Source organism: Vanellus vanellus (genome assembly GCF_965231255.1).
Source record: "Vanellus vanellus genome assembly, chromosome: 2".
NCBI classification, from domain to species: Eukaryota; Metazoa; Chordata; class Aves; order Charadriiformes; family Charadriidae; genus Vanellus; species Vanellus vanellus.
Window position 1 is genome coordinate 160,429,986 of NC_138906.1, and position 23,046 is coordinate 160,453,031.

The window sequence follows — 23,046 nt, forward strand, 5'->3', positions numbered from 1 at the left end:
GGGTCTGAAGATGAAAGAGGGTCAGGTCTGTTGCAGTCTGTTGCACAGATTCCTTCCATAATAATTGGCAGGTCTGTAATAATACTTCTGCAACACTGGACTATTTTAAGGTTGCACAGACATTCTGTTAAACTCACATATCTTTTTTAGGAATATTAGATTTTCACAGACTCAGAGGTTGGAAGGGACCTCTGAAGGTCATCCAATACAGTTCCCACTCAAAGCAGGGCCAATTAGGTCAAGTTTCTCATGGCCTTGTTCAGTTGAGGGGTCGAGTATCTCCAAAACTGGAGATTTCACAACCTCTCTGACACCAATGCAATGACTACTTTCCCGGGATCTTTTTTCCCCTTGTATCTAACTGAGATTTTTCTTCCTGCAACTTGTGTCATTGCCTTTAGTCCTTTGACTTGCACATCGGAGAAGAGTTTGGCTCTGTCTTCTCTATAAACACCCGTTAGGTAGTTTAAGACAATAATGAGATCCTTTTTCAATCCTTTCCTCTTAAGGTTGAATGAAGCCAGCTCTCTCAGCCTCTCCTCATTTGTTATCTGCCCAAATGCCCTAATCGTCTTGGTGGCCCTCTGCTAGACTTGCCCTAATAGGTCCATGTGTCTCCTGCTGGTGAGCCTGAACCTGGAAACACCACTCCAGATGTGGTCGTAGAAGTGCATAACCCTTTACTTTAAAACATGAATGTTTTTTTAATGTGGATCAGATACCAAATATCGGCAGTATTTGTGTAAAGGATCCTATCGAGAACTAAATTCTAACAATTTCCTAACAGATTTGATTTTCTTTCACTAATTCGACAAAAATATTAGAAATAGAACTGATACATACTTCATTATCCCGATCCTTCTCCAGGAAGTGACGGGCAACGTGACTGGGTAAAATATTCCGTAGCATATTTTCATTGTGCTCCCTTAACTCCTTCATTTCATTGATTTCTTCTTTTGCTTGAACACGCCACAGAAAATCCAGCCTCGCTGTGTATTCCAGCTATAGTTCGAGAAAGAAAAAAAAGGCAAAAATAAAACCTGACAAGATAAGAGTAGAGATTGTATTGTCATCCTGGCAGGCTGCTCCTGACATGTAACCGCTTTCAGTGCTGCTGAAGATCTTTGACTCTGAAAGAATGTGATTTCATTGCCAGAAAAAGAGATTATTTCTTTGCCTTGTGTATGGTGAATGTCTCAGAGGAATCTTGGGCAAAATAATATTTGTCATATTACAGTGGGTAGAAAATGTCACAAAATTATTTTCCTTTTAAACACCTCTTTATTAGTTAAATAATGGAGTCAGACAGGAGATGAGGTATTGGAAGATATTGGTACGAAATAATTTTGTTCTTTTCATATATGTTTTCAAATGAAACGGGTTTCATGAGTAAATAGCACAAGGGTCATTCTAAACACTTTGCAGAGACAGGTAATTTACTTCTCAAGGATGAGCATCTTTCAGCAAAACTATATATAACAGCCCAACACACTACCGAAGAGGACTTTGAAATCTGTGGCACCAAAATGAGGTATTTCTCCTGTTGGGACATGCAGTTATTTGCGATTTTATTTTAAAAGATAATGAAAGGTGTGCTATTAGAAACCCATGGAATACTCTGTCCCTGATGTATTGTGGATCCAGAGTCAGCAGTCACAATTTAGTCTGTGCGCAGTGGCAGTGCCTGAAACCCTCAGCTGCAAACTGAAGTTAAATGGTTTTCAGTGCTGTGTGTGTACAGAACAAAAGGAAGATTCCTGCACAGTACAGCTTATGTCTGCATATATATATGCATTGTGTATTTTTATACATATATATAAAAATGAATATTCATATATACATAAATGGCAACTGTCTGCTAGCTGAAGCGAGGAACATGTCAAAACATCATGTTGTTCGCCTGAGAGGCACATGTGTCAGCACACGGACAAGACCAGCACTGCCAGAACTTTTGGGTGTGTTACACTGCTGGAGACTTTTAATTGGATTTTAAGGCAGGTGATACTGTAGCTTGTATAAGGGGTGACTTATTAAGTTACGGCCTTATTGAAAATGATGGAAAAATATCTGTGGGCAGTAAACTGAAAGAGAAAATATGTTTATGAGGCTTAAGATGCTCTAACCAGAGATAATAACAAAACACCCTGCAGAGGAGCATATTATACCAACAAATAAAGGCATCAAATGGTTTGCCAAAAGGTGCTGGGATTAAGGAAGTGGTTGGGATATAGTTCGTGTACCAAGCTGAAGTAAAGGGCAAGCCTGCAGTGGGTGGGAGTGACGAAAAGGGTGTTCAGGCATTGTTTAGTGACTCATCTTGTCCACACTTCTCCTCAGCAGCAGTGATCAATGGCAAACTGTTCAGAAGAAAATGCGAAGCACCTTGCAAGGGGCCTTATAGGTTGACTGTACTCCAGAGAGCTTTCCTTCCTAAAACCTTAACGTGACCCTGGCTTCATATAAACTTCTAAAGCTTGTATGTGTTTTAGCAGTGATTTACTCGCCCTCTGGATGCTATTGCCACCTTTATATACAATTAATCTCTTTTCTGGTTCTAATATTTTGATCTTCCATCTTGTGACTATTAATTCCCTAAATTAACTACACCAAAAAACATGTCAGGAAAAGGTAGTTTTAAATCATTTTTTAAAACCCCTTTTCAGTTTCTTTCCCCCTTACTTTTGTGCTAAAAGGCAGAGCCCATAGCAGATCATAAGTGACTTTTATCTCTCCCAGCTGATGGCAAAGGCAACATTGACTATAATTTTGCAAGAAGTTCTAAAGGTATTTTACAGATTGGCTTGGAACAGGAGCTGCTGCTGGATTCTGAGTTCTTTGATGCTTCAGATATCTAATGCCACTACAATAAGAGCTTTGCAAAAACCTGCAGTATGGTTTCTCACAGCTGATTTTTATGCTGCTGTACAGGAAAATTTCACATCTCTAAACCTAACTCAGAATAGCAGCTGCTAATCTTTACATTTCAGATAACATCATTCTGGTTATTTATAATCACATTGTAACATGAAATTTTTTTCTTGCATCATCAGTGGACAACTGAGATGAAACTATCAGTTCAGACATAAAAGGGTGTGCTACATATAAGGTTTGAAAATAGAAAATTTTAAGACGATGCTTTGCTAAGTTCTGATATTTGTTAAAACTAACAAAATTATAAGGTTGTGGTTTGGGTTTGTTTTTTGATTGTGTAAAGAAATGTTCCTGGGCACAGTAGTGCTGATAAAAATGACTGTCTGCAACATAAATCTTGAAACGTCCAGGTTTTCTTGCCCTAATATGAAGCTCTACAAAACACCCCTAATTCCAGTAGTGAGTGAAGAAAATAGGGAAGATACATTGCACAGAAAGCCTAACAATACCCATGTCCTCTAAAAACTGTACAACCCAACCTCTCTGAAGACAATTGCCACATGCAAGGAAAGCACAAGGTAAGGATTAGCATATGAGGGGCTGAATATTCTTCCTTAGAGAATGAGAAAAGAGGATTTACATCCCAAAGGGACACTTTCAACCACTGAGAATAGTCTAACTCCAGACAAAACAAGGAAATATCCTTTCTTCACTACACTCAAATCCGAGTATAGGAAGGATAGCGAAGAGACCTGAAGCATAATACCAGAATTAGGTATATCTCTTCCTCTCTTTTTATCTTTCAATTGGAAAAATCCCCTCTTCACATTTCCTCATTCCTCCCCTTTATCCCAAGCATGAGGAAGGTTCAGGAGGACGTTTGTTGCAGATAAATTGCTGTGTAGGGATGTCAGTCCTTCCTCCCTTTCCACAGGGCTCTGTAGAGCTAAGCTGTCGAAGTTCAAGTCTTCCTTTGTACCAAAGAGCCCCAGAAGCAGAGGAGCAAACCAGTCAGTCAACACTTGCTTACACTACAACACTCATCTGGTGTAGGCAAGATCTACACTCCGATTTACAATCTAAAAGAAACAAGGTAGGATTTTGCCTTCTCTTTTATAAGGTCTCTTTTTAGGGCTAATTGGGGTTGAGGGAGAGGAGGAACTGAGTCTGCTGTGGGCAGTTTTATTCCCTCTGTGCAATTGCTAAAACCTTCCCTTTTAAAGCCATGGCAGAAAGTTTCACTCAGGGTTAGTAAGTTATTTATATTGTGTGTTTTCACTGGAGATGTATTTCTAGCAGAGAGGGCTATATATGGTATTGCATTTTGATAAGACTTCAAGGGATACTTTATTTGACTTAACTCATTAAAAAGATAAAGCCGTAAATGAACACATTTTACAACAGTATAAGTCTAGTCTCGAAATTATCCTCAAGACGTCCTTTGTGTTTACAGAAACACTGTTGTAAAATATGTATTACTTGTGTTAAAAAGATGTGCTTCTAGATGAAGTGGAATTTCTGGTAGGGAATTAATCTATTTAGCCTGATGTCATGTAACAGTAACACAACTACTTTTAATTATGGGTTTAGCACAAGAGACCCGTGATATTTATTGGCTGAAGTACAGGTAAGACTTTAAGAAAGCTCTGAGCCTAATTAGACAGTCTCGGACAACATTTTCTTGAATCTAACTTAAAATTCTGGGTGCAAAAGTGGGGATTAACTTTAAATCACAATGGATAAGGACAGTAGTTATCATTTCAGAAACTAAAGGTCCATAAATTTAATATTACAAAAGTAATCTTTTTTGTAAATCCACCTAGAATGAGGCAAGTTTTAAGCTATTCTACTTCAGAATACTTTCGCAGTTTGTGAGAAGCAAAACTGTGCTGGGGGACAGCTTTGTTGGACTTCTGTTCTCCCCAGCAATTTAGGTTATTGCAGAGATTTTTTTTTTAATGTGCTCTGGATGATTTTTTTAATATATTTTTTTAATTGGCATTTATACAGAGACCTTTAGGTTAACTCTATAATGAGAAATTAAAGAATAGAAGGAAATGTTCCTGGGCACTGCTTTTGGATATTGTTAAATTGACAGAGTGGCCCTATGAATCGTTTGGGGGAACATGCAGGAGTTAGCACATCTCAGGGACCATTTCCAAGGGTAGTTTGAGCGCAGCCACCCTGTTTTATGGAACAAGGAAGATTAATAGCATGGATAAAGACTGTGCTGTGCTAACAGGCCTCTGAGATGGAAAATACTTTCAAACACACCAGATCAGGCTTTTATAGAAGACAAACATGTACACTATGAGTTGCGATCCTAAAGAGCATTGCCTAGATTCTGCCTAATCCTTTCTCTACCTAAACTCCTTTAGTGTTTTCTTTCTTAATTCTTACTCTTACTTAAGACCGTTCCTACCCCTTATATATGTATCTTTGTGTATGTTAAAAATCATTGGGAGTATTAAAAGGCTTATCACAAGTTTGGGATGTTTAGTTCTTATTTGTTGCATATTTTTCCTAAATGTGCTGTATGTCTTGATAAAGATATATCAAAGTTTTCCATCAAACTTAGATCTGGTAACAAAAAGCATTTAATCTCTTGCTTCCTCTGCTCACTCATTCCTCATTTCCTCAAAAAGAAGATAAAATGGAAGAAAATTACTAGAATATTTAGGTCTTGCTTTCTTTTTGCTCTCCTATGGAAGGAATGGAACCTGTAAGTTCCATCGTAATATTGTAATAAAGTGTATAATATTGTGTTATACATCACAGCAATATTCCTCTCTCATTGCCTCATTCAAATTAGGAGTGGGAAATGCTAGTCATCCTGATGCTCTTTAAGGGAAAATCTTTAAGGAACTTGAACATGCAGGACAATGTCTAAAGGCAACTATGGTTGCTGCTTCCTTTAATACAGTGGTCCCATTTGCCTTTATGTCAACAGACACTGCCTGAAGTCAGCATGTTTGATGTGCGGCAGCCTAGAGGTTGCCAGCCAGAAGCGGTGGAGAAAGCAGCCTGGTTTAGGTGGCTTCAACTCAATGCATTTGTTGTTTTAAATCTTAATTTGTTGTGCTTCACTCTCCCTGTGCACTGTGTATGAATTCTTGAAATACCCGGTTTCTCAGTTGTAAAGCTATGGCGTCCCTAAATCCTGGTTATGATCTAGGTCCATAGGAAAAAATTCGTGTAAGTAGTCCATGACTGAAAGAAGTTAGTGTTGATGCTTAACCACAAATTTTCCTCATTTCCTCAAACCTGGTGGCTTTTCTCTATGAACATACTTAGCTATTTCATGGGAGTTTTATTATTTACTGTTTGTTATTCCCTTTCTTCATTTTGGTTTTATGCCTACTCAAGTGCACTGAAGCAGTCAGATGCCACTGGAATTGCAAATGTACCTAAGATAAATGAGGTCCTGTTTGTTCCTTCAATTTCTGTTAGAAAATGCAATATAACTTGTGTATTGCTGAATATAATATTGTGAGTGTTCTTTAAGAATGGTAGGCAGTGTCAGATGTGGGCTTTCTTTAATCAGATTCTGCATATGGTTTATTAAATTGTTAAAGGTCATATCCTCAACTGGATAAAAAGGCAGTTGGTATTTTGAAAGTAATTATTGTCACATCATGCAATTGCAAGTGATACAGGGAATGGTTAAAGCAAATGTTTGCATTACCTGTTGACCATGATAAAATACAGCTAAAAGGAACATTGCCATCAGTAGTAAAGATGCCTCCTTTGTACCCAGGAAGTCTGTGCTGGAAAAAAAAATCAAAGTAAAATACAGTTATTGATTTGTCAGTGTTATAATTATTCAGAAGTTTCATTTCACAATGTACCGTGGTACTTTCTATTTTTCTTTAAAGAATCCCCTGTATTTGAAAATTTAACTTAGTAATAATTCATTCAAGACAACAAGAGTGTAATTAGAGTGCTCACTGTTTGGAGACAAATGTATTAAATAACTAAATTGTAGCCTACAGTAGGTACACAGAAGGTGATAATCTTTTCTTTCAAATGCACTATGCAAGCTGTGTGTCAGTCAGTTTCTTTTCCTGGGAGCTTGGTCAACACCACAGCCCCTGAGGAGTACAGGAGTTGGGGTCTGGATGGGAAAAGGTTGAGGCTGGAGCTGGGAAAGGGAAACTTCCAGATTGTGAAAGTTTTAATTGTGATCCTGAAGAACACTGCCTAGATTCTGCCGAATCCTTCCTCTACCTAAGCTCCTTTAGTGTTTTCTCTCCTTTAGTGTTTTTACTACTCAGTGAATGGGTCTAGGTAAAAGATGGACCCCAAGGGAGAGCTGAAAGTTAAACATCCCCATACTGGGAGAAAGGTTTGGAGAAGATGACAGGAGAGTTAAAGAAAGAGGCGTGGATCAAAGGGGAATCAAAAAAATGTTAAACAGTAATTGGGACTGGGTCTAGTGAACCACAACGACGAGAGCAGAGGAGTGTCTGCCTATGACAGGGGAAGTAAAGGAAACTCTTGGTGACAGTAGGAAAGCAAAGAAGATGCGCCAAGAAGATACTGGCTGGATGAAATCTGCTGTATGGAATTGCTGAGATGCTTGTGTGTGGAGCATAAAGAAAATGTGAGAAAGTGAAAGGGGTCCAGAGCAGCTAAAAGGGGGTTTCAAATCTGAGGAGAAATTACAGTTATGTGGAAAAATGACAAACCTGATGAAAGTGATTATCTCTAATATCAGGGGTTTTTAAAAAGGCATGTTTCACAGGGGAAAAGACATAAATGAAGAAGGTTGGGGAACCGGTAGGGACAATCTTATAGTAAAACAAAAGGGAGAAGGAACTAAATTTGGAAATGAATCAAACATGGATTTTTGGCAATTATTTTTTTGAAGGGAGAAGAAAGGTGAGGAAATGGTTAAGAGGTGCTTAAAGCCTGAAGTTGTAAAAAAAAGTCAATAAAGGAGTAAACAAAGAGCAGAAGTTGGAAGATGCTTTGGGGCACTCTTTTGTCTATCTTGACATCTAAGAATAAAGCAAAGTCCAGACCCAGAATCCATTTTCCATAGTAATTTTGAAAAAAAACTAACAGGTGATATTTGTAAGAGGAGGACTCCTATGACAGAGAAATTAGAGAGAGAAAGAGAAGAGCTTGACGGAGACTAAACCAAAAGGAAACTTTTTTTTTGTGAGAGAGCTAACTGAACTGAGTTTGTGGGCCTAATGAAAAGTTTTCTGTGAGAAAATGTGTCACTATGGGATGAGTCATCAGTACGGAGCAAAAGACAGGCAGGAAACATCTTTCTCATCTGCAAATATTTTGGAATCAAATGTTTCCCATTTTGAAGTTGTCTGATATACAACCTCCCAAAGGTTTTATTCCAGAAGGACCCCTTGTACATTGGCTAAGGGCAACAGCCTCAAAGGTCTTAGTTATGAACTCATCTGCTGTTGCATATCGTGATAATGTAGCTACAGCCACAAATATATGAGCTAGATAAGTTTTGTAGGGAGTTGCAAAACCTTTTATTCAAGTAGTTGGTCTAGCTAAGAGAATAGATAAGTTTCTGGGCACACAGCCTTGAACCTCATGCTCCATAATGTCAGAGTTGAAGTTTGGGTCCTTGACCTGAGCGTGGAGCATCTCAGCTGAGTTCCCTATGTCCTGGGCTCTTGGCTACTCTAGAGGGTATTGCTGGCTCTTTCTTACTCTTCTGTGATAGAAGTCACTGGAGAGTTTAATTCACATAGGGAATAAAAACTACTCTGAATTCTCTAAGATTTTCACACAAGGGAGAACCTTTCTTTGTCATGCTTGATTAGTGACAAAAGTGAAAGACAATGATCATGATTTCTACTTCTAGTTACTTAGCCAAAGTATTGCATGCTGCCATTTGTCATATTTGCTGGGCTCTGCTGTGAATATACTATATGTCATATCATTAGTCTGTACAAGCATAACTAGCACTAGAAAAAGGAATTTCATCTCAAATCTTTAGCACCTTGCTACCGTAGGAATCTAGCAAGGAAAGATATGCATGCAGAGCCTTACTATGTGTAAAGATGTGGATGTTGTGAGAACCAATTGTACTGCAAATCCATGCTTTTCTGTCATTCTGAGGATCTTCATCTGGCATGCACTTACAAGCACAAGCAACCGCAATACTAAATTGGTCAAGTATCAAAGACTGAAGTGTTTTTTCTGAAAGAGCTAAATCACTTCTGCTCTAGATTCTGTTATTGCAACACTTCATGCAACTCTGACTCTGCAAATTACTGTGGCTCTTCTGTCTTCCTCTTCAACTCCTCTTGCTGGGAAGAAAGCCTGGGAGGAGGAATCTGTCCTTCAAATGCCCTCCTAAAAAATGGGATCATCCCTGTATTCCTTATATCTTTCACAACTACATGTTATAGTTTGAAATCTATACAGTTAAAACCCTGCCCCTAACAAAACAATTGCTTGCTCCTGTTTTCTTAAATTGAGGTAAGAATTTCAATCAGTATCTTGAGTCTTCAAGAACAGAAGCAACCAATGTATATATGCACTATAATACATATTTTTAGCAACATGAATAGACTATGGGAGACAAAAAAGACAAACCTTGCCAAATATTTAAATGTCCTAATGAAATGAAGTTTTAAATAAAAAGGCCTGAGAAAGAATCACATTATAAATCTTTTTGGATTCGTCATTGCCTCTTGCAACCATCAGTCCATACTTAACTATGGTGTTATTCAATACGTGTATAGTCTGGCAAGATGACCCATTACATTATTAAAAGCAGTTCCTAAAGGGGTCTGCGAACACTTACTCTCCATTGTGGTTAAAGTTGTCATATTGCAGAAAAAGGGAAGCATAAATGGTCTCAGTCAGCAGAGAATAGATCGCAATCATGATGAGAAGTACTGCCAGCTTCAGGACAGAGTTGAGACGAAGAAAGACTGCACAAGTCACCATTGCCAGCACACCAGTGAAGACAAAATACTGAACAGAAAACAGCAGTGGTTACTTTCAGTGATCCGTGACTACATAGTCCCTCCATAAATACCTAACCAAATGATCAAGTGATCGGCAGTATAAAAAAAATGGCTCTGGATTTCAGTGCTCAACTAAGTTTTCTTAGCGTACAAGGCATTTTGAAAATAAGGGTTTTGCTATAAATAGAATGTGAGATTAAAGATTCTTTATTTCGCATGGCACCTCCACAATAGCAGAAATCCTCTTCTGAGCCTTTATGGCATTTTCATTGTATTAGAAGGGAAAGGGCATCCTGTACAGTGAAAAGAGGAAAGGGAGAAATGTAGTAGTTCGCTAATGAAAAGTCAACTGAGAGAAAATAATTTATATTCCTTTGGATTCTGAATTTTCACAAGACCCACATTAATCAGGATGGGAGAATTATATTCCCACTGTGACCCTTTTCTCGTGCTACTTGAAGAGAGGATAAAGCCACAGGTTTGGGTGGTTTTTTATTTTTATTTTTTTTTATTTTTAATATTGCAGGTCTTCCTTAGTTACATTACTCTCTTAAAATGTGATGCGTGGAAGTTTAATTCATATCTCATTTTCTAATCTCTTCATTGTCTCGTTTTTCTCAATGATTAGTCATCTGTCAAATGCAATCCATGCAGCTGATACTGGATATAGAGAGACAATCATGGCCATGAGCTGTTCTGATTTAAAATAGCAACATCAACACCCACAGTCCAAATGTAGTTTAAATTAACTTTTATCACACAGCTTTAGGAGAGAGAACATTCGTTTTTCTGAGAACCATTTTTCCTTAGTACAGTCCGTCTGAAGGGAAGTCGGCATCCCTGCAATTTGCGGCATACTGCTGGCAGTATCATGACACTGCCGTAAGACTTTCTAAGCAACATACTTCTTTTATCTACACATGACCAACCCATTGATTTTTGTGCCTACTTCCGCATCACAGAGAGGATTTTTTTTTGCTCCAAATGCAACTTTAAAATAACTACAGCAGAATGACTGCTGGTTTTGCTGTGTAAGAAGCATTAGCTGTCAGTAGCTTCATATGAATAAAGTAGGGTGTTTTATTGCACCAGATTCATTGAATCATTGCTGGATGTGTTTCCAGCTTAAAGGTTCTGTATGAAGTTCAAAGATTGAAACTTGGTTGTAATGACCCATTAGACTGTAAGATTAATTTCGTTCTGTAACCCGCCTCTGCTTGTTCTATCAACATATGGATAGACGCAAACGTTCAGCTTCACAGTGTTGTTGAGGCTCCTGACTCCACCACCAGTACACAGGTCATTGATTCCAGGTGGTGGTTGCCATGTAACCTTTGTGAATCCATGCCTCAGATTCAAAAGCACCCTCAGAAATACCTCAGGATAGGAACAGATGTCCGTAAAAGATGCAGATGAATTGAACGTCTGGTTCTTCAGGGCTACTGGTTTGTCAAAATCACACCATAGCTGCGAAGAAAGAAAAGGAAATCAGGGCTATATTGTGTGCACTGGTGATTAAGTGCTGGTGTGGCTGGCTGGGTTCAGGGATGGAATTGGCTGACCTGCTGCTCTCCATGCCAGCTCCTTAACTGGCACCAAGAACTAAATAGATGGTAAGAAGGCATACTGCGGAGGTGAAATGGAAAAGGAGGAGCTATTCATGCTACAGACATTCAGCATCTGAGTAGCCTTCCTATGCTCTCGTGTTGCCAAAGGGGAAAGATGAGCTTCTCCAGGACTGATGCTGGACTCAAGAATTATCCTTTCAAAATGTTTATGCTTAGCTATAAACTACAGAGAAAATCATTAAACTAGGAGCATAAAATCTGATTGCATGTATGAACTTGTTTGCAGGCAGTTTTATTCTATTACATTCCTATGGACAGTGTTATCCTTCTAGGTGTGGGACAAAATCCCATGGCATCGTGCAAAATTGGCTTGTGCCAAAACATAATGTTGTCCCAAAACTGCAACTGTGATGCCTAGAATGGAAGGGAATTAAAATTCATTTATGGTACAATGGTTTTGAGAATGTAATACTGCCTTTTGCTGTTATGACCTGCATTCATTTTAATGGTATTTCAAAACAATCGTATTAAATATAAACAAAACAGCAGTTTTGAGCTGCAATACATAATGGTCTTAGAACACAGGAAAAAATCATTAATGGTTTCATATTTTGACAGTTAAAGCAGATGGAGTCTCCTGTTACATATATTAATCCAATCTGGATGTTTATACCAAGTCATTTCATCAACCTGGTATGTACAAGTGAGTTCACCCGTCTTTCTTTCCAACAGAGTTAAAGAGTTTGTTTAATGAGGCCCAATTTCTTATAATTAAATTCTAATGAATTTTGAACTTGGAACTCTCTTGTTTGTTCTTTCAGCAATTCAGTCATCTCTGCAATGCAGTAACATTATCTAGGTTGTCTGTGCAGTCCTCTGTGACAACAGAGAGTTAGTGGTACCTTCTGAAAGCCTGTGAGGTGTACAGCACCTCTCTGCATGGCAGAGTACCAGGAGAACCACTCTGGGTGTCTTTTTAAAAGACCTTTCAGATCAGAAACTATATGCTAATTTTATAACAATAAGAATGCACTTGATGTAAAGAACCACAAGACTCATTTGCCCCCCTGGTGAAACCAAAGCTTTGTGGCTCGTATTAGAAAGCATCTGAGTCTCAGTCCCCTGCAACTGGGAGTGTTTGAACTCAGTGGATGCATACAGCTGCAAGGTTGAGCTGCATTACCTGTTCTTAAAAACATGTAGGTCCCTCCTGAGCAAACTATTATTATGGCAGAATTTTGACGTATGAAATAATGAGGTTATATGAATGTTGTGATTTCCTGTAGAGGTCAGGACTAGGTGACTCAAGTCATTGCATTTCTAAATATATGACAATAAATATAACTGTTTACTGCTTATTAGAAACCCACTGGTATGACAGTAAAAAAGAATTACATTTTGGCTGCTTTTGGATTAGTCATCCCACAAGATTGCAATGGACACAATCTTAAAAAATAATCCACAACGTCAGGGGAAAATCTCATTATCATCATAACCATAGCAAATTGGGTATGGATAGCCCATTAGAGATCATCTTATTTCAAAAGTATGATTAATTCTAACAAGATCTTTCCTGACAGCTATTTGTCAAACATGATTTAAAAAACTCTAAATTCTACAACACTCCTTAGTGATGTATACTATAATGTACCGCTATCCTTATCTTCAGGAAGTTTTCAGCCCTATTAAATTTCCTGTCATTTACTGTATTTATATTTTCTTTGTGAGGATAGAAATCAGTGGTTGCATTCTTCTTTCTCTGACTAACTCTCCTATCAGTGACTGCATGGTATCACTAAAAAACCCAGGCAGATGCTGAGTCCTTGCATCTTGGCAACCTGAATTCGGTCATGAAAGAATGACAGCAGTAGAACATAATAAAATCTCATATCTGTTAGCAAAAGACGAGGCAAACCCTTGAAGTACCAGACTTCAGCATACTTACTCCAACGATATGATCATAATTATTATTAATTATTACAGGATAATTATTGTTGCTGTTGTGTTGTTACAGTTGCTATTGTTATTACTGTCACTAAATGCTTTCCAGGTCTCATCTAGAAAGAAATAAATATTTACAAAGAATAAAGTTCAGATGAAGAGCACTGCTATCAAAAGATGCCCTCCAAAAGGAAAGAGTGATGAAAATTTTACTTTTAATCTATCAGTGAGATACTTACCTTATTCTTGGCTTAGGCTTCAACACCTGCCAAGTTGTCTGATGTGATAATCCGCCTAATTCATGCAAAGCTATCTCATATTTCTGAAGACATCCAGATAATCAGAACCCTATTGTATTTGCATACAAGACCCAACTCTTTTATCCTGTGGCATTGTATAGAGGTAGGCCCAAAGTATTCGATTACCAATATTTTTATTTAATCACAGCTACTAAGCAAAATTTGGTACGTGCCTTTCCTCACAGGTATGCTGAAAAACTTTGCACTAGATTTGTCACGCTTTAGAGTCTTAGTTGAGATGTGTAAATTAGGAGCCAAATCAGACTTAACTCCCTGTGTGGGCAGTGGAGAGAGAAAAATCTCTTTATTGGGACCAGTACGTTTGAAAGAAATCTTTGGGGGTGCCTGTTTTTCTGCACTGACAAGAAAGCTGAGAGTGACTATGCCCATAGTTTGGTACTCCACATAAGTTAGGTCTGGGCCAAAGGGGTTTGTCAAGCTGCTAAATGAGCAAGGAAATATATGTTTAGAATTTATGGTTTTTTAACTTCTTTTCACATGCTGTGGTTACTGGCTCAGCTTGACCTGCTTCATCCTTTCTTTGAAGGTATTTTCTGGGTTCATTGACACTTCTCATTTTTTTAGTAATCTAATTAATGGGAGAACTGTGAGCTAGGAATTTAATATCTATAAGCATTACTTGGATTAAGAGTCTTTAAGAAAGTATATCAGCATGTCAGAAAATTACAAATGGTCCTCAAAGGGTAGTTATATTGAACAGAAAGTAGCAAAAGGGTTTTAAAAATAGATGATACTCATGAGGGAGAAATAATTAGTTATTTCAGAAATACATAGTTTAAGCAACAGATTGAATTTCCTGAAGCTGTGGTACTTTGCCTTTTATATTTAAATCATAGCTGTCTTATAAACACATTAGTTAGCAAGTCCTGTAGCAAGCTTAATAATTCATAAATCATCTTTTCCTGTACAATATTCCCTGGTTCCCTATAAGCTTACAATATTGATGATGGCTCCAAGAAAATTAATCAGAATAGATGCAAATATAATGACATTCCTGGCCAGGTAGGTTTCATTAATCCAGCAGCAGGTTTTCCGGAGCATTAAGGGTAAACATTTGTAATCCTCTGCCGTAGTGATTAGCACAAGAGCGGAGTGCAGCATAATCAAAATAGAAAACTGAATGACCATTGGTATCACCCTGGGAAATAAAAAAAAAGAAAACCCAGCATTAAATCTCAGCACAATACCACAGCTAATAAAAATAAATGTGTAAACAGTTAAGACTAGGAAAAATCAGTTGTCATAAATCTGAGACAATTAGTCTAGGAAAAAAAAAAACCAAAACAGAGAAAAGCAAAGATCTGTTTGTGTTCCATAGCTCTGCCATTGCTTCACATGGTTTCTTGCTGAGAAACTGCATTGAAGAAACAAACCAGGGAAATCATCGCCAGTGCCTCTATCTGTCTATACAGAGTCTGAACGGTGGGAATGTCCATTCTCGTGGGACTCAGTTGTTCCTTAAGTCTCTTTCAGAACAAAGCTGTTCAGCCTCTAGGATCTCGATGCCACTTACGTATCAGCTGGTTCCCACTCTAGTAGACTAGTTTGAGGGCAGTTTAGTAGAGTATTATTTCGTATATCACACAACACAGGTGTCTTAAACTCATACTATATTGAGGGTCATAGACTCTGAAGTGAGTACAATGCAGCCTGTTTTCTGGAGTAAGTCAGGATATAATAATTACAGAAATGCAAGGTTCCCCTCATTTTAATTATTAGTGGGTCAGCTGCAGCTAAGAATCTCATTGGTATCTAAAAAAGTAAAAGAACTGATGTACTGGTTTCATGGAAGTCCTTTAAAATATAAAGCATATGAAAATGCTTTCTATGATCCAAACATGTTTAAATAAAACATGTCATTTGGCATACCCTATAAACTTTGTTCTTGCAAATGTGATCCTTAATCAAGGATTGTTAAGTATGTACACAGAATAGACAGTTCAAATCCTTCGAATGGACCATTAAACCCCATAATTTCTTCTAGCACAACTTGCATTAGATTTTTCTAAATTTATGCCTTTTTCTTGGTTAAATATGGGACCTGAAGGCAATCAAGACACCACGGAGACACCAAAGATGCACTGTGTATTTTATGTGAAAACTGGGAGCACATCTTCCTCACAGTACTGATATTTGTAGAAAATACGTTGAGAAAACAGGATAAATTAAAATGTTTGTCTTCCAAAGGAAAAATCTTTTTTTTTTTGAAAAAAGAAAGCATAAGTCAGAGTAAATGTGGGGAAATGTTCATCATGTTGAGGAAAGCCATAAATAACATATGAGGTAAAGTTGTCAAAACTGAAAGACATTTAAGTGCAGAACTGTACTCTTGTATGCTTTAGCCTGCTTAATTTTAAATATTATCTTTTACTGACTTCAGCTGTGATGATATAGATTCCTATATATTAAATCTGATGGTGTTTTAAAGACAATATTAGCATAAACATTATTTCTTTCTGATCATCCAAAGAGTCTTGGCTGGGACAATAACTCCATTAAAGTATCAGGACAGAATAACATACAATTTACTTTAAGCTTTCTTGTCTATCTATCTCCTACTAAAATTAATCAAACTAACACACAAGTATGATCAAGGTATAAGATTTTGAAAACAGCATACAAGCTTCAGTAAGATAATGCAGTTCTGGCTTATATGTGCAGCTCTTACTCTCAGAACCTCAAAAATAATGAGACTTGCAGTGTAAGAATCCAGAAAAGAAAACAGGTGAAAGAGATAACAAACATAAAACAAGACTGTAGTTAGAAGAAAGTTGTTCTTTTGGAACATGTCCGAATTTCTATAAGTAAGATATATCTGCATAAGTGATATTTTTTGTAGCACTAATTTATATTACAAAACATTTTGACATAAAATGTGAAAAAAATCAAAATGGAAGTTCTGTTCCCTAATGAACTGAAATAAGATGAATTACACGTTAACTTCCCTTGAAACATTCCACGTAGTAATATTAGCTTTGACACTGTTCTGATGATGTACCATTGGTACGAAATGTTATCTTACATTTGGGTCAGCATTTCACTCCAACGAGTTTTGTCAGACTTTTGTGTGTGACTTTAATACAGGACACAGTGAAGCTTCCCAAAAAAGTCTCATCCTTTCCAGCAAGCTCACCCAGAAGTAAAGCTTGCTTTTGAAAGAAGGAACAATGTAGCCGGTAAAAATAAACTGTATTATGAAGGGAAGAGTGAAAAGTGAGGAAACAAAGACTGAAGCAGAAGACAGATTTCATGCTGGGTGACTAAAAGTTTTGTGGGAAGAGTCTCAGCACTTGCTGAAAATCCTGGGGCTACCAAGTAGAGACACAATGCAACAATGCCTCGAGGGCAGCTTCTGTCTGTAGAAATACAAAGAAAACCAAGGGAAAGAGAGTCAATAAAGCCAGGAAAAAGCTGGATATTATGTTCATGGACAACTAGTCAAGAGAGCCAGGAGGGCTCATCCAGAGAACTGTGTAGTTTAGGATATGATTCATCTCTCTGTACAGCAGTCTTTTACATTTATTCAAGTGGAACTCACCTTGAGACATCCACTGACTGACCTGTTCTCCAGTGGTTATACTTTGAACCCGGGACATAGACACTGACAGATAGTTATGTGAGATCAATTCCTTCAGTTTCCCACACTACAGCAGTATTCAGCAGTAGCCTTCTTGCTTTCCAAAGCCAAATGACTGAGATCCTCTTTGGAACTGATAGTTTCTATCTATATCTTAGATATAGATAGACAGTCTATATATGCAGATGTAGCCTACCAATTCTGCAGACCTAGCCTGACCCAGCTCTAAATGAAACCAAATTAAGGCTTTCAAAAAGATTGGGGTCAAACCTCAAGACGTGAGACCTGAGGACACTAAACATGAGTTCTTATTTTGGACTGCCAAACTCTACGTGTAAGAGCCGGTGCTATCGAATTAAGGTACTATAAAGGGACCATCTAGCATAATAAATATATAGGGAACAAAAGTTCTTCCACTGTAGCTGTTCGGTTGAACATCGATGTGTTTGTCTCTTATCTAAGCCTGCTTGAGATAAAAACAAAACTGAAGTCTGCACACCTACGACCTTCTAGAGGATCAGTCCGACATCTGTGCTAAGATTTTGTTGGCAGCATGCTGATAGGATCAAATACAGCAGAAGACACAGCCAAGGTTAGAGGCATAGGAACAAACATCCATAATACTCTTCTGTCCATGGACTTCTCCCAGAACTGGGACACCTTGCTTGGATCCCCTCTTCATTGAAGAAGAGATTCAAGACCAAACGCTTTTCTTTCTAGGGGTTCCCGTACTGTCAAGGTCAAGTGGAGATTGAAATAGAGCTTTTGCCTTCCCTCTTCCTCATGTACAGTCGCAAAGAGTTGAGCCAGAAGGAAAACTTACATAAAACAGAAGATGCAGCTGTTTAAATGAACAACCATTTGAAATCTATTTTTCTCCCCTCACAAGAATAACCCAGTGAAAAACTGGCAGAAATAAGAGTAGTTCAGTAGTCTACTCTAGTATGATCTATTGCCCGTGTGAGCATATAGAAAGTTCATTGCAGGAAATGAATCAAACTCCCAGGCCTCTCAGATGGAGAAGATGAATCACTGCAAGCTTGGCAATGTAACATAATGGCTTCGTAGAGCATAATTACAGCAGAAATATGGCTTTAATTTAAGTCACTTAGAGCAATTTCTCCAACTCGATGTTTCAAAGAACGAAAATTATTGTAAAGATTTTTAAATTCAGTGATGTGCCTGACCTGTCAAGGAAAAATATGAATGGATCAAATATTTATCCTGCATGAGACAGATATAAACTGAGATAAAATTCTGAAATTCCCATATGCAGTAGATTCAGTAATAGAAAGATGATTCCCTTTAACATACAGACCAAAGCAACCTATCTGGGAAACTCCCTGAAGATCCTTAGTAAGATATGTTTAATGATGATTTAAATAATGTTTTCTTTCACTGAATTTCCAGAAATCCCCAAAAGACTCAGCTCAGAAAAATATTCAAATGTGTACTTAAGCAAATACAAAATGCCATCTGTGTTCAACAGAGCTCTGAAGCATACATTGAAAGGCACTTAAACGTGTTTTTAGGAAATGAGTAAGTTACCATGAGCAGTGTGAATTACAGTTTGTTAGTGGTTCCATGGAAATGATGTCCATGCATTTCCACTGTGGTACTTTACTTCTCTGATATCCACTAGAGGTATAACAGAAGAGCATGCAGTTATGTCCAAGACCCTCTGAATCCAAATCCTGCCTAACTTTGTGATATCTTGTTCATGTGCTCATACCTTGAATTGTTTTTAGAACTGGAACTTAGAAAACTTGAACTTCCAGATTATTTCCTCATTCAATATGTTTAACCATATTGAAACTTTCTCACTCAAAACCCCTCATCCTGTTATTTTAGGGTTGTTCATCTGTTGACCTCCGCTCTTTTAACAGGCATGCTTTTTTAAGACTGAAACATATTTTTTGAAGCAGAGTATAAGAACTGGAAAAATGAAGAACAAAATTTGCCTTCTTACATCTTGACAGTGATCTTCAGCTCCTGAAAAAACATAAGAACTGCTATAAAGCATCCATGTTGCTCCAAATCTTCTCTCACAAAAGGGATAGTGGTAACTATCCTTTCCCTAAATATATTCCCAGGTTCCAGCAATCAACTTCTAAGGACATTCTTGGGGCCAAGGTTCCATACTTTCATTTAAAAACCTCTGCTGATCTTATCTTGTAGGAATTTATCTAATCTTGATTTGAATCTATTTGTATTTACAGCCTCTTTAACATTCAGTGACAAAAAGTTCTACAAAGCATTGCTGAAGTGCAGGAAAAAACACAAGACTACTGTGCAAGATGGGAAACCAAGAAGTGAGACAGCTGCAGGCTATGTGGTTATGTGACTCCTTCTCCCCTAATTCCAGTGCCAGTAGACACCCTCACAAGAATTAACAGAGATGAATCTGTGCAGATAGAAAAAATGTCATTATTTTTTTTTTTGCTGGTATAGCAGTGATTGATATAGCAGCAGAAATCTTTGTGGAAAACAGGTTCCGTTAATAAGATCCATAAATCTTCTTGTACAAACTGAGAAAAAAATAAAAACAACAGCTACAAGAAGTGAATAATTTTGAATGTGTATTGGGGGTAAAAAAATCAACCAACTTTAAAAAAGCAAACAAACTAGTATTAGAGGAATATAGGACACAAGGGAGCAGAAGATCAGGTACTATTCTGGGTACTTTCCCAGCTAAGAACTACAAAATACATGGGACACCACTGCTGTAGAGTGCAGTTGTCTGCCTGCATCTAACCACCATTTTGGTATTCTTAGACATAAACATGGTGAACCAGGTCTTCCAGAGATGATCCAAGAAATATTGCTGCATTACTGTAACACAATGAATGTCTTATTTCTTATATAAATACTGTATTTTCAAGGTTATTCTACAGGTAGCCATAAGTTAAGGTTCACCTGATTGTTAGAAACCAGCTGAAAATTATGTTCATCTGGGCATTTCCATTTTAGCACTTGCTCTGCCAAACACCAAATGGGACCAGGGGTATGCTTAAGTGGCAGTCATATTCTGCTGGCTCTGCTATGGTGCTAGAAAACTGACGTTAGTCCTTGTACACACTCTTGTGTTCTCACTATTAAATAGTAGACAAAATTCAATGGTTTGACTATGTGAAAAATGTGGACACAGAGATCTCAGCTATGTCACATTTTCATCCCCTTGATAGGAAGTTGTTGCTTGATCAGCCCCAAATAAAAGCAGAAGTGAGAAAAATCTGCAAGATCATCTCCTTGCTGCTTCTTAATGGCACAAGATTGCTTTCCTCAGCTGGGTAATACATATCATCGGCAACAAAACACAACAGTACAATTTTCTTATGTAGCATGTAAGAGACAAAGCCAAAACAATCACTGATTCCCAAGGTGATTACCAGTCACTTAGCAAAGAGACACTGTTATAAGTCTGGATCATGTTTTACTTCAACACTGGAAGCAGCAGGACATATCATGTCAAACTTTTTTTACCTAAAGTTCCCACTTATCACAGTGGGGGTTCTGCTTAAAACATAACAACATAATGTCAGTAGATGCTGCTGTCTTACATAAAAACATGTAGCTGCAGATAACGTGCTACAAAAGTAGCCAATATTGGGAAAAACGGTGAAAAAATATTTATGAACACTTTTGGGAAACAAGCAGATTTTATTGACTCATTTCACATCAATCCTAGAAATGTTATCTTGCTGTTTCCCCAAGAGCACCTTCACATATATAGAGATATATTTCTGTATTTACCTGGAAGAAGGAAGTAAGCTTTGGATAGCGGTGATAAATACGAGAACAATAAATGCACACACCAAGTTTGATTTGAATACTTCATCCCGCATTTGAGAATACTAGAATATAAAAAAAAACAACAGAAAAGTAAATTAGCTGTTGACCCATGCAGTAGTTTAATAAAGACTGATGCATATAGGAGACTTTGGGGAAATTAGCAGGAAGAGTTAATAGATGAATAAACCTGAATTTGTTTTTAAAAATGAAGCACAACAAATAAATCATTAATAAGCTGGTAAAATATTTTAGCTGAGAGAGAAAAACTCTATAATTATTTGCTTTACAAGTCCTCAGGTAGGTAGATACCTGGGGCTTGTGCTGCTGAGTAGAATACTAAATACTTAATAGCTTACCCAGAGGAACCATGGGTTTCCTCACCTGAAGACAAACACTGCAGTCAGCTGCGAGTCTGCGTGCATGACGTTATGGAGGTGTCTCCATGCTTTCCAAATTAAGGCCATTCTGTTTTCTTTTTTACCGTGTTTGTTGTTTTTTTTTTTAAGAAAAGTATGTAGTTTGGGACATAGTGTGACTATTTGGGATGTGGGTCAGGATCTCTGTATCCTAACTTATCCAGAGACTGTGCAGAAGCTTGACAATACGGGCATTCTCCAAGGAGAAAATTAGCATATTATATAACAGATCATTTGAGGTGTATTATTATTATGATTTATTGCAAAAGTATTCTTCTCCAGCATGTCAAACCATTGATAATACGAGCAGGTTCCCCTTTTATTGGCGTTACCAAGAAAAGGAGTAGCAGATACCTCAGTGAATCATGGTGGATCAGTTAAAGCGGAAACATTGTCTAAATCCTCAACTGGTATTTATCACCACTAATTCAGTTAAACTCCAAATGTTTACAGCAGATGAGTATTGGTCCATAGACATATTTTTGTAAATCTCTTTATCCTATACTGATGCAAATAAATTTTCGTCACCTAATAAAAAACCCCACAGATGCCTGCCCTGGTCATTTTTCCTCCTCTGAACAATGACTCTATTTTATTTAATCTCTTGCAGTTTTGAAGGCACTAAGAGTTAACATGTGCAGAACAAAAGGAAATCAGAGTCAAAGAGATATCAGATATCAGAATCTTTCTCCAGCAATTTGGAAACAAGACAAACTGCAGTTATAAATGCCTAGAGAACATTATAATGAGAAAAATTAAAACCGATTAAGAAACATATCAGGAACATACATTGAGAGAGTTCAGCTATGAACTGCATTTCATAGCTAATTTGCTCTTGAAGGAAGATCATATCTAGACTTAGACTCTATTCACTACATGGAGCTTCAGTAGGGACTTCATCTCAGTTATAAACATCTGGTCAGTCTCAGGAACCTGAAATGAGAAAAGGGCTTCTCTCTTCCCTGCTCCCATTTGTTATGAGTAAGAGAGGGAGTTTATTTGTTGGTGTCCCTCATTTTGACTCCTCCTCTACTGTGGTTATATCCTGTGCCTACTGTTGGCAGAAGCAATATCACTTTGACATGATTTTCGATGGTGCTTACAGGCAACTCCACATCATTTTGCTGCTGGAAGCACAGAGACGCTGACCCTGATTTCATGTGCAGGAAAACAGAACTGCATCAGTTCGCTTAAATAAGGGACCAGGGCTTTCTTTTTTTTTTTTGTTGCAGCACATAAAGAACCAAAGGGAGAAGAAAGGTATGTATGTTCCTTAAAATATAACATGAATCCCATAACTGTTCCTGAGGGAAATTATAGAAAACTAATTGAATGAAACACAAACATGGAATTGCCTGCTGTGTCAGGCATTATGTCAAAAGGATGAATGTTGTGATGAGAAATTTTTAGCATCTCTGAGGCAGCACAAACACCAATGATAAATGTAGCACTTCCGTAGAAATCTACCCCCTAATGACTTGGAGAAGTAGTTGAAGGATAGACTAAGCCTCAAGGCACTTCCATAAGTATGGGAAGGCACGTAGCCAACTAGAGACACATAGAGTGGTAGGAAGAATCGTAATGAGACCTACTTTGCAACGAAAACCT

The 23,046-nt window shown here is 37.7% G+C and overlaps 1 protein-coding gene across 1 annotated transcript in view; it reads right to left on the minus strand.

Moving 5' to 3' along the window:
* Window positions 1-23,046, minus strand: part of ADCY8 (adenylate cyclase 8) — a gene marked incomplete at its 3' end in the record, with an annotated part of 134,064 nt that overhangs the window by 15,912 nt on the left and 95,106 nt on the right. The window contains exons 9-14 of the mRNA XM_082479842.1: window positions 20,984-21,084; window positions 14,590-14,791; window positions 11,202-11,291; window positions 9,659-9,831; window positions 6,557-6,638; window positions 844-1,002 (exon numbers count right to left, since the gene is read on the minus strand). Coding sequence (XP_082335968.1) covers window positions 844-1,002; window positions 6,557-6,638; window positions 9,659-9,831; window positions 11,202-11,291; window positions 14,590-14,791; window positions 20,984-21,084 — 807 coding nt within the window. The remainder of the gene's footprint in view (window positions 1-843; window positions 1,003-6,556; window positions 6,639-9,658; window positions 9,832-11,201; window positions 11,292-14,589; window positions 14,792-20,983; window positions 21,085-23,046) is intronic.